Source organism: the organism of the source record quoted next, unplaced genomic scaffold (assembly GCF_019419815.1).
Source record: "Pyrus x bretschneideri cultivar Hongxiangsu unplaced genomic scaffold, Pyrus_bretschneideri_v1 Contig6, whole genome shotgun sequence".
Classification (NCBI taxonomy): domain Eukaryota; kingdom Viridiplantae; phylum Streptophyta; class Magnoliopsida; order Rosales; family Rosaceae; genus Pyrus; species Pyrus x bretschneideri.
In genome coordinates, this window is record NW_025999798.1 from 3,793,388 (window position 1) to 3,809,112 (window position 15,725).

The following is a 15,725-nucleotide window of genomic DNA, read 5'->3' on the forward strand; positions in this document are numbered from 1 at the left end:
CTCGTGCTAGGTAGAGATGGGAATATACATATAAGGCTTAAATGATCCACTCCCCTGAGCGATGTGGAATGTTACAGTTAGGTTATATTTTTTTTGTATTTTTTAATAATTTTTATTACCTTAATTAATAACGGACGGTTGGATTACAAAAAATTGTAATCCAACAACCTAGTTTTGACACGTATGCCAACGGTAACATTTGAAATTTTTCTGAATTTTTTAGGCCCAAATGTCTGGACTGTTGATCTGAAAATCCAACAGTCCAAATTTTGACACCTAACCTAACTATTTGGAAAGGCCCAGTGTGCCTGCTCGGCGGGCCCCAACTCTTTTTTTTTTTTTTTTTTTTTTTGTCGGGCCACTTGCCCTCCTCCTGTGTGTAATTCACACGCCTGCCTAAAAAAATATAAAAAATGGATGACGTCAACCACCTGAGGCGATGAGCTAGGTGATTCGAGTTTGTGTTGTCTGTCGGGCTCCCTTCTAACCTACTTAAGTGAGTTGGGCTAGAGTGATTTTGATGAGGAGGGATTGGATTGCCCAATAGCCTAGGGTATATTCATGGGGTGGAAGTGCTCTAAAAGAAGTCTTTGTATAAAACAAACCAATCGTGTGAATACCAATAACATATTTATAATAAATCATCAACTTGTTTCATACATCTTGGTAACTAAACAATTTTCATATTTAAAATAATTTTTAAAATTATAATCTTCAAATAAAATTAAGAAATTAAACAATTTTAACTATAAAATTTATACGATATTATTAAAAAATGTTAAATATGTTCTAACTCTATGAAAAAAATGTAATTATTATCCGTCCTCTCGGATATATAGAGAAACCTTCATTACATGTCCATTTCGCCAGCTATATGTTAGCTGGAAGCTTGGCAGACGTTCCACAAGCAATAGTGGAATAACCCACCAGCGGGCTCATAATTTTAATGGCCGGCCTGATTGCCAACACTATAAAACTCCAAATCTCTCTTTTGTATTATCTGTCCCACGTTACATTAATTGGAACCGTTGAATTATAATGTAATTGACATGTTACATTAATTGGAATCGTTGGATTATAATGTAATTGATATGATGGATAGGTTTCAACTTTCATTCCATGAAAGCACAAGGAGTTCTGTTAGCTGCCTGATAAGTTTTTTTTTTTTTTTTTTTTTTTTTTTTTTTTTTTGTCAAAGATAGAATAGCTGCCTGATAAGTTAGCTGGTGGATATTTGCGGGATTTTGCTTCCTGGCCGCGCATGTATAATCCTTATCCATAGTAGACATATTAATAAGATTAATATTATGAGTTTGTAAAAACAGAATTGATTCAGGGAATTGGAGACACAAAATAGAATGTTGTTTGTGCCCATTAGCATGCATAATGCTTAACCATCAATCGGTCGTTAATAGTACTATCATGAGCCTGTCAAAACAAAATCTAGTAGACTACAGACATAAATAGAAAGTTGTTTGCCCCATCAGTATGCATAATGCTTATCCATTTACCGATTAAGATATTATTTTGAGTTTGTCAAAACATGATTCAGTGGAATGGAGACATAAATAAAAAATTGTTTGCGCCAGCAGTATGCATAATGCTTATCCATCAACACGTCAATATATAGGAGTATTATCATGAGTTTGTCAAAACAAGATTCAATAGACTACAAACATAAATAAAAAGTTGTTTGCGCTGGTAAGATGCATAATGATTATCTATTAACCTATCAATATATAGGAGTACAATCATGAGTTTGTCAAAACAAGATTCACTGGACTACAAACATAAATAGAAAGTTGTTTGCGCCAGAAGCATGCATAATGCTTATCCATTAACCGATCAATATGAATGCTATCATGAGTTTGTCAAAACAAGATCTAGTAGACTACATACATAAATAAAAAGTTGTTTACACCCATATGAAACAATATGGTTCAGAGGAAGAGAGATGTATCTTGCATCGGTTGCGTTCCCTCTTTTCCCTTTTTTTTTTTTTTTTTTTTTTTTTTTTTTTTTTTTTTGGGAGATTTCTCCACATGAATCTAATTATTGCGTTCCCTCTTTTCCCTTTTTTTTTTTTTTTTTTTTTGGAGATTTCTCCACATGAATCTAATTATTTGAAGGATATGGATTGCTATCCATCAACCGATCCATATCAGTACTATCATAAGTTAGTCAAAATAAAATCTAAAGGGCTAGAGACATAATTAAAAAGTTGTTTGCTCTTATATGTAACAATAAGATGAAGAAGAAAAAGAGAGATGTGACACGCATATGTATTGTTTTCTTATTTATAGAGATTTTTCCACATAAATTTAATTAATCGAAGGATTTAAACTGCTAAATTATCCCTATCTATCACTGCCGTCCTTCCATGATAACGAAGGCCATTAGAACTAAAAAATAATTGTCCTCTAAAACAAAACAAAGAAGGGCATTGAACTATAAGGCCCTTACAAACTGTTACCTACGACCACTGTTCTAAAAATTCTCACCTAGCGCCGCCTAGGTGCTAGGCAGTTAGCCACCATCCTGATTAATGTCTAGACTTTCAAAAGTTAAGAAATGATGTTTAGACCTACTAAGGCACCCATCTAAACCGCCTAGGCACCCGTCTAGCTCGCCAGACCTGCCTAGGTTGCGACTTACTTAGACAGAAAATAGATAACCTTCATTTTGCATTTTATTTTTTCCAATAAATTGTAAGAGACTTGCTAAATACTTAAACGAACACACACTATATGCTTGGTTCCCATGTTTTCATTATATTCCAACAGCTCATAATATATTTGTCATTCTATTTTGTTGGTTATGTTGAAATTATATATATTTTAAGTATAAACAGACATTTATTTACACGAAATATAATAGATTTAATTAAATCCGCCTAGTCCGCCTAGACCCTGCCTAGCCATCTAGGCGCTAGACCCCAGTCAGTCATCTGACTAGCGCCTAACGCTTTTTAGAATCTTGCTGACGACAATTTACATGAGTGATAATTTTCAACGACATTGAAATACTACTTTGTCGTTTGTTTCCAAAGTCTGAGCTATACATAGCTAGATACTTAGATCACCAGAGCTTATATATGATGGACAAAATCTCCAGAAAAGAAATAACATGTCATTGATAGAACCTCCAATGGCTATCATCACCTCCTTGCTCATATGCCTTCCATTTCTCCTTCTTCTCCCTCTATTTCTACTCCAAAAGAGGAAAAATGTTTATAAGAACCCACTGCAAAAGACCTTTCCACCAAGCCCCCCCAAGCTCCCCCTCATAGGCAACTTGCACCAATTCGGCACCCCACCTCACCAATCTCTCCACCAACTCTCCATAAAGTACGGACCAGTCATGCTCCTCCACCTCGGTCGTGTCCCCACCCTCGTCATCTCTTCCGCCGAAGCAGCCAAAGATGCATTAAAAACCAATGACCTCCACTGCTGCAGCAGACCCTCCTCGGCCGGAGCCCGCAGGCTCACGTACAACTATCTTGACATGGCCTTTTCTCCCTATGGCGATTACTGGCGAGAGATAAGAAAAATATGTGTGCTCGAGCTTTTCAGCGTGAAGAGGGTCCAGTCATACAGGTCAATCAGGGAAGAAGAAGTAGATGAAATGGTCAATTCAATCTCTGCCTCTTCATCTTCTGGTGCTCCTGTTAATCTTACGGAAAAGTTGTCTGCTCTCACGGCTAGTATTATTTTTAGGATTGCTTACGGGACAAGTTTCCAAGGGAGTAAATTTGAGCATGCTAAAAATATTGATGAGTTGATTCAGGATACTGAGGCCATGCTCGGAGGGATGTCCGGGGCTGACTACTTTCCGTCTTGGATGGGGTGGGTTATCGATAGGGTTTCCGGTGTGCACAAGGAGTTCGATAGGATTTCCAAGGAGTTGGATGGTTTTTTCCAGCAGGTGATTGATGATCATCTGAAACCTGGGAGGAGAGTTGACGACGAACAAGCTCATGAAGATATAGTTGACGTTCTGCTTAAGATAGTGAAGGAGCAAGGTGAGTTTGGAGATTCTCATCTTGGTCACAACAACATCAAGGCAGTCCTCTTGGTAATTAATCTCTTAAAAGAACCTCTTGTGGTTATTAATTTTGTGTTAATTTGTTATTGGTTTGAGAATTATTTTATATGCAGACAAAAGTTTGAACCCTTTCCCCTTAGTGCCTTTTTATTTTTTTGAACGAACTATGTTATTTACAAGGAAGTGACAGAGTATGCTGAGCCTCACAATAAATTAGCAATTATATAGTTCAAATTTGGTATTTTCGAGAATTGAACCTAAGAAGAGGAATAAAAGTTAAGAAAACAGTAAAAGTTATTCTGTTATAACCCCAAAAAAATTATTTGTCCAGTTTTGTGAAAAAAGGAAAGGAAAAAATTTAGTTCATGTCCCATTTTGTTAAGGGGTGTGATTTCCGTTATTTTTTTTTTTTTTTTTTTTGACTTGTACACTTTTTTTTTTTCTTTCTGATATTTGAGTTGAAGAAGTCAAACAAGAATAAAAGAAGAAAAGTAAACATGGTATGCACACACAGAAAAGTAGTGCAAAATTCATCAATTATTTTTTTATGCATCATTTTTCTGCATTGTTTTTCAATTATTTTTCTTACTATGATGTTGCAATTGTGAATCAGAATCTATTTTTAGGTGGAATAGACACAGGTTCAATAACAATGGTGTGGGCGATGGCAGAGCTAGCTAAGAACCCAAAATTGATGAAGAAAGCACAAGAAGAAATCAGAAAAACCATCGGAAACAAAGGAAAAATCACGGAAACGGATACAGATCAGCTTCAATACCTCAAGATGGTAATCAAAGAAACCCTAAGACTGCATCCTCCAGCTCCAATGCTCCTTCCAAGAGAAACCATCTCCCATTGCAAAATCCAAGGTTATGATATTGAACCAAAAACAATAGTTTATATCAATGAATGGGCAATCGCACGCGACCCTGAGGTTTGGAGGGACCCCGAAAAATTTATCCCAGAACGGTTTGACGGAAGCTCTGTCGATTACAAAGGACAACATTTTGAGTTTTTGCCGTTTGGAGCTGGTCGAAGAGTTTGCCCCGGAATGTATATGGGAACGACAACAGTGGAGCTTGGACTTGCAAATCTTCTCTACCGGTTCGATTGGAAATTGCCTGATGGACTGAAGGAGGAAGATCTTGACATGGAAGAAGCAAGCGGCTCCCTTTCCCTCACCGTTGCTAAGAGAACTCCTCTCAACCTTGTCCCGGTGAAATTTTCTCAAAATTAAGAAAAAATTTAACGGAGGATTGGAGAAGACCTGTTTCTTGTTATGGTTTAAGATTGAGTAGAATTCAGTCGATATGTTTCTTGTTCTTATGGTGTAGTTAATTAATAATGTGGCACTTGTATTGTGTTTCCTTGAGTGAATGTGTACTATTACTCTGTTCTCGTTTTAAATTAAATAAAACATTACAAATCACAAGTTGATACATATTCTAAAGTGATTCGTTTGTAATGTCAAAGTGCTCTTTACAAGTAGAGTATTAATTAGTTAAATCTTTTCTAACAAAACAGAAATTATTATGTTTTTAATTAATATTTGTTATAAGTTGGAACATCACTTAAGCCTCTGATGTTTGAGGTCACTGAACTCGTTTTCAAAGCAACTGGATATGCATGTTAGGCCTTTTCTTTTCTTTGGGGTTCTTCACATGGGAACTGCTAAGAGAGTGCTGAGATATGTGTAAGGGACACTTGACTATGGAATCAAGTATGAAATGGGGAAGTCAACTATCTTAATTGGATTTTGTGACAGTGACTAGGGTGGTGGCAGTGAAGATGTTTGCAGAAGCACATCAGGTTATGCATTTATTTTGGTTCAGGGGTTTTCTCTTGGGCATCAATGAAACAACAAAGTGTTGCACTATCCACAGCTGAGGCAAAGTATGTGAGTGCCTTAGAGGCAACATCTCAAGCCATCTGGCTAAGATTCATACTCAAAGACTTTGGGGAATTGCAAGTTGATGCCACACCACTTCTGTGTGACACCTCAACAATCACCATGACTACAAATCCAGTTTTTCATCAGAGAACAAAGCACATAGAGAGGAAATATCATTTCATCATAGAAGCATTGCAAGAGAATACAATCAATCTACACTATTGCAAGACAGAAGATCAAATCGCAAACATTTTCACAAAAGCTCTTCCAAAGGAAAGATTCAATTACTTGAGGGGTTGCTTGGTATGACAACCAGAACCAATTTAGAGGGGAGTGTTGAAACCTAAATTGCTTATGGTTCCAAGGATCGAAGGCAGCAAGTGAAGCTCCAAGTAATGAGTTGCTGCATAATCGAAGAAGAAAGAAGAAGAACAAGGGTTTTTACTCGAATGGCTAGTTTTGTTTAAAGCTTTTGTTTGTGTAAAGAGTGACACGTGTACACTCCGGATTAGATCACTAAAACCCCAATGAAGGGCTAGGATTAAATACGGAGAAAGGTAAGTGTAATTCATAGAACATGTTTGTCTCCTAGCACATTTAGAGATAAGTTTGTGGGTTGGCAATGTACCAAAACCCCACAAACATTCTCTATATAAATCAAAATATGGCTAATGCATTTGCATAGCCTTGTAGCCGTCACAAACCTGCAACATTCCTTATTTCTCTTGTTCATTTCAAATCCCTAGAAAACTAATCAAACAGTGAATCAAAACATACAAAAGACACAAACTTTATCAATCTCACGGGACCCCGAGTTTCTGCCATTTGGAGCTGGTCGAAGAGTTTGTCCCATAAAGGTTTGATTGGAATCTCTGTTTGACAACATTTTAACAACATTTTGAGTTTCCGCTATTTGAGGTTGGTCGAAGATCCTGAGATGTACATTGCAATAACAACGGTAGACCTTGGACATGCAAAATCTTCTCTACTGGTTCGATTGGAAATTTCCTTACGGAATGAAGGACAAAGATATCGACATGGAAGACACAAGCGAATCCCTTTCCCTCACCGTCTCTAAGAGAACCCCTCTTAACCACGTCCCAGTGAAATTTTCTCAAAATTCAGAAAATAAAGACCTGTTTTCTTGTTATGATTACGATTGAATACAACTGATTGATCTGTTTTCATGTTCTTATGGTATAATTAATTAATCAAGTGACACTTGTGTAGTCCGGTGTGACACAATGATTTGTCTATAAAGCCGGACTACATGTAAGGTGCCGAATATTTTCCAATTAAATAATGTCTTTTCTATTTCTAACAAAAAAAAATTGATTCTGCTTTTAATTAAAATGTGTTGCAGTCTTACATGATGTTTGAGTCAGTGGCAGAGCCAGAAATTATGATGTTTGAGTCAGTGTGAGTCAGTGGCGGAGCCAGAAATTATGATGTTTGAGTCAGTGGTGGAGCAGGTCGGAGAGTTTGTCCTGCGATATACATGGGAACAACATCAGTAGAGCTTGGACTTGCAAATCTTCTCTACTGGTTTGATTGGAAATTTCCTGAAGGAGTGGAGGAGGAAGATATCAACATGGATGAAACAAGCGGCTCCCTTTCCCTCACCGTCTCTAAGAGAACTCCTCTCAACCTTGTCCCCCATGAAAATTTCCCAGAAAGAATAAGGAGGTTCTGTACTTGGCTTAACAAAAAATGAGGAGGTTCTCTACAAGAGGTCTTAGGCGTAGTCAAGTTAGCTACAGCAGTGTGTTTGAGAAATTTTCTCTGAAAGAACAAGGAGGTTCTCTACAAGTGGTCCTAGGCGTAGTTAAGTTAGCTAGAGTAGTGTTTTTTCAAAATTTTCTTAGAAAAAATAAGGAGGTTCTCTACAAGCAATCCTAAGCGTAGTCAAATTAGCTAGAGTATTTTGTTTCCCCTCCCTAATATTGCTCGAATAAAAAAACAGAGCTGCTCTACATGTTACATATTTTTCTTCTTACGACATAAAAGTTTTACAGAGTGAGGTTTGGGTGGATTGATGGTACAGTGTCTGTGCTTGTTCATATTCTTGTGTTTCTGGATGTTCTTGCATAATACAACTCAAGAGAAACTAAAACGGGATACAAGTAAAGGAACATGAACCAACATCGTAAAGAAAACATGATACGGCATCAGATGTATAATCTCCAAGTAATTTTCCATTTTTATTTGAACTTCAATCGCCTTGGTATGAATAATGTTAAGTTAGCAAGGATACATACAACAACAACAAAGCCTTTTCCCACTAAGTGGGGTTGGCTATATGAATCCTAGAACGTCGTTGCGTTTGGAATGTCATGTCCTCCGTTAGAACGTCGTTGCGTTCTTTAGTCGCCTTGGTATGAATGTCATGTCCTCCGTTAGATCCAAGTACTCTTAAGTCTTTTCTTAGAGTCTTCCTAGGTCTCCCTCTACCCCTTCGGCCCTGGACCTCTGCCCCATAGTCACATCTTCTAACTGGAGCATCAGTAGGCCTTCGTTGCACATGTCCAAACCACCGTAACCGATTTTCTCTGTTCTTTCCTTCAATTTCGGCTACTCCTACTTTAACTCGGATATCGTCATTCCTAATCTTATCCTTTCTCGTGTGCCCACACATCCAACGAAGCATTCCACGAAAAATTTCAACCGGAAACTAAATCACAGTGAGAAAACTGCAACCTCCCCCAAAAGAAGCATGAATACGAAAGGTTACCTTGCGTCTTAAGTAGCTACCCTGCGAAAACAAGCAATTACATGTCCACTGCAAATAAGAGGGCATTGAAGAGTAGAGAGTTAAAAGAAGCCATTTTTTTACAGTTCTAATTTTGAAATATCACAATAAATACACAAAATAAAACTATAAAGAAAAGGGAAAAGACAGAAAAAAGGTGCTAATCATAAAAGAGGTTCAGAGAGCTCCATTTCATTTGAACTACTCTCTTGTTGTGTGTCGGTGCGACTGACACCAACAAAGTCCAGCCCAAGCCACTGCCACGGCCAGCATACATATCTAGGTCCACTCAGTCCCCTTCTTGTGTCTTCCCGATTTTCAATTTCTTCAAGCTGACGCGTAAGCTCCTCTAATCTATCCCGGAGCCTGGTTGCCCTCAAGTCAGCCAATTTCAATGATTTCTCAGCAGCATCTCTAGCTGCCATGGCAGCATCAGCTGTCTCTTCTTTGAACTTGAGTTTCTTCTCTGCTTCCGCAATAGCCTGCTTTGCCTCTTCAAGTTCCTGCTTAAGCGTTGACAACTGCAGGTTCCAACCATAGTCATTATGAACATGCTAGTTGAACAATGAAGATGGAATATGTAAACATGAAATGAAATTCGTAAACCTTTTTCTGCAAACTATCAAGCCCTAATTGTTACGATAAAACTTTGGGTCCATTTGGAGTGTGAGATTTCAAACTCACGAACTTTAGTTAAAGCCCAATGCTTTGTAGCGATCTTGAATGGATATTACCGAAACATAAGTCTTTGTTTGTATGGGAAGAAAGAGAAGAATACATGGATTCCAAATGTTTTGTTATAATACGAAAAATTTCAGGCCACTTTAGGTGTTTGAATCAGTTAAATATTTGAAATGATTGTAGTCTGAAGATAATGAATAGTAATGATATTGCTAACTATATACTTCATCCTGTCACAAGTATCTGTTCCTTTACGATATGGTCCTATATTTCCCTTCGCAATCAGGACGCAGCTAGACATGGTAACAATTTGGACCTATAACTCAGCAAAATGCCACCACACTCCCTTTACTCCTGAAAAGAACTGTGGGGCAAATCTATCTGCTTTATACAATTATATCCGCTCAGGCCCTAAATATTTATTTCTTCCACTGAGATATATATCATTTGAATGCAAACAACTAGGTAACCAAGCGAAGAAAATGATATCATGCCAAACTTGCAAGATTACCTGTGCCACAAATTCTTGTTCTACACCTGTGCCCGCAGCAGCTTCTTGCTCTGCTGCCGCTTTCCATCTTGCAATTTCTTCTTCAGCAGCAGCAATGTCCATCATTAGCCCTTCAACCTACATCCAGAATGGTTTTACATGAGTCCTCTAATTGGATCATGAAAAGTAAGTGCTAGAATAGATCACTGAAATGTAAATAGACACTAATAACATACGCTTTCATTTGCTACCCTCTCCTTCTCTTCAAGTTCCTCGATTCTATGCATTCTGTGGTCAAGCTCCTTAGCTTGAGCCTCAACATGCTGTTTGAGTAAGCTCAACTCTGCCCTTAATACGGTAAACAGTAAATGTAACATAACAATACCATGTCAGGACAAAGTTAACAGTATAAAAGAAAAAGTACTTCTTTAGTAGAAACGAAACTTCAAGTTAAGGTGCATATACAAACATCAAAATTGATTTGAAAGTTTAAATAATTTTGGGCACAACAGTGTACCTTAATTCCTCCGCAGAATGCTGCAGGTCAATGATTTCAAGCTGAGCTGCCTTCACAATGTTCTCCAAAGCCCCAGCCTGTATATGATATAACAATTATATCAGCAATGAAAATTGAGTTTGAAACCGAGTCGAATTCAAAGCAACAGTCATCACAGATTAACAGTAAGGGTTACTTACTAATGCGTATATTTCATCTTCCTCCGACTCAATATCCACATTTCCATTCCCAGCATGCTTACTAAACTTGAAATCTATTCCTGCCCCTCTTAAACCATTTTCTGCAACTTGAAACAATTCATTTGTCTTAGAAGATGGACTGGATGTGATTCGCTTTGACAATGCGCTCCTCAGCAACGATCCAATTTGTTCTTTCTCATTAACTAACCGATTCACTGTTTCATCCAAACTCTTAATCTCACGATTCTTTTCCTCAGACAAATCCCTTGTCTTCTCGACAACAACCCTGGTTAATTCATAAATGGATTCCATCCCAGCCAGAGTTGCACGTATGTTCTCCTCCATGTCCGTTTCTTGAGGGACGAACAGAGACTCTGAAAACTCTGACTGATCCAAATTATTGGCATCAACAATTTTGATAATATTATATAGCCGGTCATGAATTTTGGAAACCAAATTCAATTGATCAAAAAGTAAACCCCTCTGTGCTTCTGTTTTCGAGTCCAAATCCGTCAACTTATCATCATACTCTCCAACTAACTGCTTCAACTGTGAAACCTCACTCTCAGCCTTACTCAACTTATCCTCCATCTCCCTCTCAATATCCGACACTTTCCCACTCTTTTCTGCAATGCTCTTCTCCAAATTCTCAACTGCAGATGTCTTCGTCGCTACTTCTTCTCTCAAACTGCCAATCGTGGCTTCCAGCTGAGAAATTTCAATTGCAATTTCATAATTTCTCTGATCCATCTGCTCTCTCGTTTCGTTCCTAGACTTCACTGTAGTATCAATCTGCCTCACAAGCTCTTCCACAATCTCATTCGCCCGCTTAATCACTCCGTAGGCAACCGCGGGCAATCCCGTGTACTTTTGCGACCTTGGCAATCCCCCGCCCCCAAAATTCTTGAAATTGCTAACTTTCCCCGATATCTTGTCCATTCCAGACATGAGCATATGAGTCGAATTTCCAATCTCAGCCCTCAAACCATCCCTCTCCTTCACCGCCTCCTCCAACTGTTTCGCAATCTCCTCCCTCTGCTGCAACGCCTCCTCTCTGGCCCTATTTGACTCCGCCAGCTCCGCCGTGACCTTCTCGTTGGTTCTACAAGCTTCTTCCTTATCACGCAACGCCTCGTCCCTCTGCCTCCCCCATTCGTCCCGCTTCTTTATCGCCTCGTGCGCCAGAGCCTTCAGCCGATTGAACTGAGCCTGCAAATCCGACTTCGAATTCTCCACCGCCTCCCGAGCTTGCCGCTCGCGATCCAGCTCGGCGATCAGCTCGCGAAACCGCTCGGGGGAAATTTCGTCCGACGACGGAGTCTTGATCACGATCGGCACAGGATCGTCGCCCTCCACGTCACTGAGCACCGCATCGTTGTCCTCGTCGCCGGTGCTTGCCATTTAATATATACGCCAATCGCCGAACTCTTGCTATCGCCGATTGTGCAAGCAAAGTATCATTCCGAGTAGGATCAAATCGCCGAATATCACAACAATTCGTAATTCGTAAAAAGGAAAATTTTGAAATCCTAGGGATTTGGAAGCCGAATCGGAAAAGGAACTGGAGAGTTTGTGTGATTGGAAAGGTGGGAAATTTGGGCGGTAACTTTGTTGAAGAAGGATTACGAAAGTGGGAATTTGCAAGTTACTTTAATTTAAAGAGATGGATTTGGGAAAGGGATTTTGTACCTTTAAAACGAGATGGAGCAGGAGGAGGAGGAGACAGAGAGGGAGAGTGCCAGCGACGGTGCGTAGCACGGTAGCAGTGACGACAACGATTACTACCAACCAGTCTCCCTCCGTTTTTTAACTAAATATTTTTTAATTTTTACTTCTTCATTTTTTTTTTTTGTCAAAAAGTTATTTTTGTGTTCTGTTTGATGCAATCTAGGAGTAAGAGGTAAAATGCGACAAGCTGTCGCATTTCTCATGTCGTTTCGTCCGCCCTCCGCCGCAGGTGCACCGTGTATATGTTGTCACCTTCCGCTTGATTTTTTTTTAAATGCTATATTTTTAAACACTTAACTTCTCACTTGTTATGTAACTGTTGCATCAAATAAATATCGCTAAATTGTAACGTTATTAATTTAACATTGAAAAATAAAATCGTAAATCATTGGAATTTGAGATATGATTATAAATAATTAGTATTCTCAATTATTATTTAATTTATGGCATGAAAGTTCTTTTATTATTATTATTTTTTTTAACGAACGATGGTATCTATATATGTGAGTGGACTAAGGCTTCCAATGAGCTTGCCCCATAATGATGTGGTTCAACTTCGTCTTTAGTGAAAATCAAACATCTCATTTCCAAGCCAAGAAGAATATTATCAAACCTCTTACTATTGCATCTTGAGTTCAAATGTTGTCTCTATTATTTAATGTTGATTAATATAAAATGTCGATTGCATTAAAAAAAAAAAGTGTAAAACTCTATACAATCTTTTTTTTTAGCAAACGATATTATCTATATTAAGAATGAGGGAATGAGTTTAGCCTCACAATGAGATAACAATAATGTGATTTAAATTTTTCTTTGGCGATAATGGAACCTAAAACTTCTCACTTACAAGTGAAGAAGAATATCACTAGACTATAGTACTGAGTAGCCTATACAACCTACTTAAATGCTTATGGATGAAGATAATCTACCCAAACGACTGCATATTTGAATTTGTTGGCTAGGTTATAATATACGGCTTAAGACGGACCAATTTGATCATGATGTTAACATTGAACTGATTATTAAGGTGGGCATTGGATGGGTTAGTTGGGTTGAACTTCAATTTGTTGGCGAACCTAGTAGGTTGGCGTTGACATTATTAAAACACATATTCACCCAAAAATGGGCAAACCCAACCCACAAAAACCGTTCTAAGGCGGGTTGGGTTGGGCATGTTCCAAGGTTGAGATTATTTACTTTTTTAATTATTCCTAAAGTGAATATGAGTGACGAGTCATGCAAAATATATGTCATATTAGGCTTAAATCATGTGAGTTTGGTGTTGTAAAATCACTAGTTGTTACTTAATATTTAAATTTCGTTAACATATGTGTTTAATAACTAATAGGCTTTATGTATATGTATATGTCTATGTAATATACATGTACATTTAAGAATTATTAATATTCAAACAGATCAGTTTTAGTCAGGCTAATAATACTTCAACTCAACTCAACCCACCTATTAAACAAGTGGTCGATTTTTTACTTGAAAATGAACTTGGGTTTTTATCACAAATGATCCCTGAAATTGATCCTCACCATCAAGATGGTCCCTGAAATTGAAAATCAATCAATGTAGTCCTTGAAAAATAGGTGTTGCAAATCAATGTGGTACTTCCATTACAATTTTGTTAAAAATTCTGTTAAGTGCTGATGTGGCACATAAATGGGTCCCATAAGTCTTCTTTTTTTTTTTTCCTCACAAATGGTCCTTGAAATTGACCCACGATATCAAAATTGTATATGAAATTGACCTGCGACATCAAAATGGTCCATGAAATTGAAAATTGATCAACGTAGTCCCGCAAGTAAGTGTCTCAAATCAATGTAGTCATTCCGTCACAATTCTGTCAAAATTTTTGTGATGTGCTGATGTGACACATAATTGGGCCTTACAAGTTTAATTAAATTAAAAAAAATTACAAATAGGCTTAGTACTTTAATATTTAATAAAAAAATTGTCAACCCAAAAACCCAGTCTTGCAATTACCTCTGATCCCAGTCCACATTTCTCTACCTCATTCGCTTTCTATTATCTAAAAAATAAATTACCAATACACTCATCTTTACACACTTCGACACCATTCACCTAATTGAACTTAGATCGAGATCACCTTTGGTGATGGCTTGGCCCATTGGCAACGACTTATGTGACATCACTGTTAACATTTAGGCGATCAATATTCTTACAACCTTAATCTTGGAGAGCTTGTTCGGCGCTTCCCTGGTAGTCTGGTGATGCAAAGAATGGTGAGGTCTGCCTTGAGATAATGAGGTTATAACCGAGGTGCGTCTATTGTTGGTTGAAAAATATTTCCACACCCCCTATTAGGCCTTGGTTAAGCCTTGTGCCTTTGAGAATTTATGGAATGAATCTTTCTTCGGATTAGGCCCTACTATAAGAAAAAAAAAATCCATTGTGCAAAAAGGTATTTAGACACTTTTTTTAATTAATTATTAAACCCACATCAGCATATAACAAATCTTTTTACATAATAGTGGCGGAAGGATCATATTGATATGCGACACCTATTTTTAAAGACTACATTGATTGATTTTTAATTTCAGGGACCATATTGATGGTGTGGGCCAATTTTAGAGACCACCCTGATAGTGTGGGTCAATTTCAAGGATCATTCGTGATAAAAATCCGTAAATCTTGTAGAGCCTATTTATGTGCTACATCAGCAACATCAACACTTAACGAAATTTTTAACATAATTGTGACAAAAGGATCACATTGATTTGCGACACCTATTTTCAGGGACTACTTTGATTCATTTTTAATTTCATAAACCATCTTGATAGTGATGGTCAATTTCAAAAATCAATTGTGATAAAAACCCAATAAACTTTTAAAGTCTGGAGCCACACCCATCAAACCAATTTCGATTGAGTTGGTTGGTTGGTAAACCGTAAACCCACTAAAGAAGTGCCCACAGCAACGGGTTGCGCTTGAGACCCAATATCAAACCGAATATAAACATTAGGCTTAAACAGGGCCTACACACTGGGCCAGCGTGAGTAAGGGTTTCAGTATAAATGGGCTCAGCTACAAGGTCCATATTTCTTTGTCTCTTTTAATTAGGCCCAATATATTCTGTAGATCGACATGACCAAGTCTTATAAAAAGGAGTTGAATTCGTACCCACGTTTTTTAAGCAGGAACAATTTTTTCGGCTTTTTATTTGATTTTATTAAATTTTGAAAGGGAGTGGTTGTGACGTGCGAGAAATCTATCAATTTTCAAAACCCTATGATCGGAATCCCCAAGTTAACGGAGTTATAAAGGAGTTTGACCCCATGCTTCAACAACCCTCGGACCCCTACAACAAACCCTTTCACTTGTTTAGAACCTAACTTCGTGTTCCCACACTGTTAACTTTTATCTACAACAATAATAATAAATATTTGTACGTTTACAGGATCATTAAATGATTGTCG

At 37.8% G+C, this 15,725-nt stretch overlaps 2 protein-coding genes across 2 annotated transcripts; one reads left to right on the top strand and one right to left on the bottom strand.

Moving 5' to 3' along the window:
• The first annotated feature begins 3,085 nt into the window (after positions 1-3,085).
• On the top strand, positions 3,086-5,485 carry LOC125471655 (cytochrome P450 71B26-like). Its single transcript, XM_048572342.1, has 2 exons — positions 3,086-4,074; positions 4,658-5,485. Exons 1-2 carry the CDS (start codon positions 3,127-3,129, stop codon positions 5,279-5,281), a joined length of 1,572 nt encoding a protein of 523 aa, XP_048428299.1. The 5' UTR covers positions 3,086-3,126; the 3' UTR covers positions 5,282-5,485.
• Positions 5,486-8,746: 3,261 nt separating this feature from the next.
• On the bottom strand, positions 8,747-12,386 carry LOC125471458 (myosin-9-like). Its single transcript, XM_048571848.1, has 5 exons — positions 10,552-12,386; positions 10,373-10,449; positions 10,092-10,203; positions 9,877-9,993; positions 8,747-9,205 (listed from the first exon to the last, which is right to left on the bottom strand). The coding sequence occupies exons 1-5, from the start codon at positions 11,950-11,952 to the stop codon at positions 8,849-8,851; spliced, it is 2,064 nt and encodes a 687-aa protein (XP_048427805.1). The 5' UTR covers positions 11,953-12,386; the 3' UTR covers positions 8,747-8,848.
• Between the last annotated feature and the right edge of the window lie 3,339 nt (positions 12,387-15,725).

Coding starts and splice junctions, on each gene's coding strand:
- LOC125471655 (XM_048572342.1), top strand. CDS start 3,127: ATGTCATTGATAGAACCTCCAATGGCTATCATCACCTCCTTGCTCATA. Junction 4,075..4,657: donor ACATCAAGGCAGTCCTCTTG/GTAATTAATCTC, acceptor ATTGTGAATCAG/AATCTATTTTTAGGTGGAAT.
- LOC125471458 (XM_048571848.1), bottom strand. CDS start 11,952: ATGGCAAGCACCGGCGACGAGGACAACGATGCGGTGCTCAGTGACGTG. Junction 10,204..10,372: donor CATTCTGCGGAGGAATTAAG/GTACACTGTTGT, acceptor TACCGTATTAAG/GGCAGAGTTGAGCTTACTCA. Junction 9,206..9,876: donor AACAAGAATTTGTGGCACAG/GTAATCTTGCAA, acceptor TGGAACCTGCAG/TTGTCAACGCTTAAGCAGGA.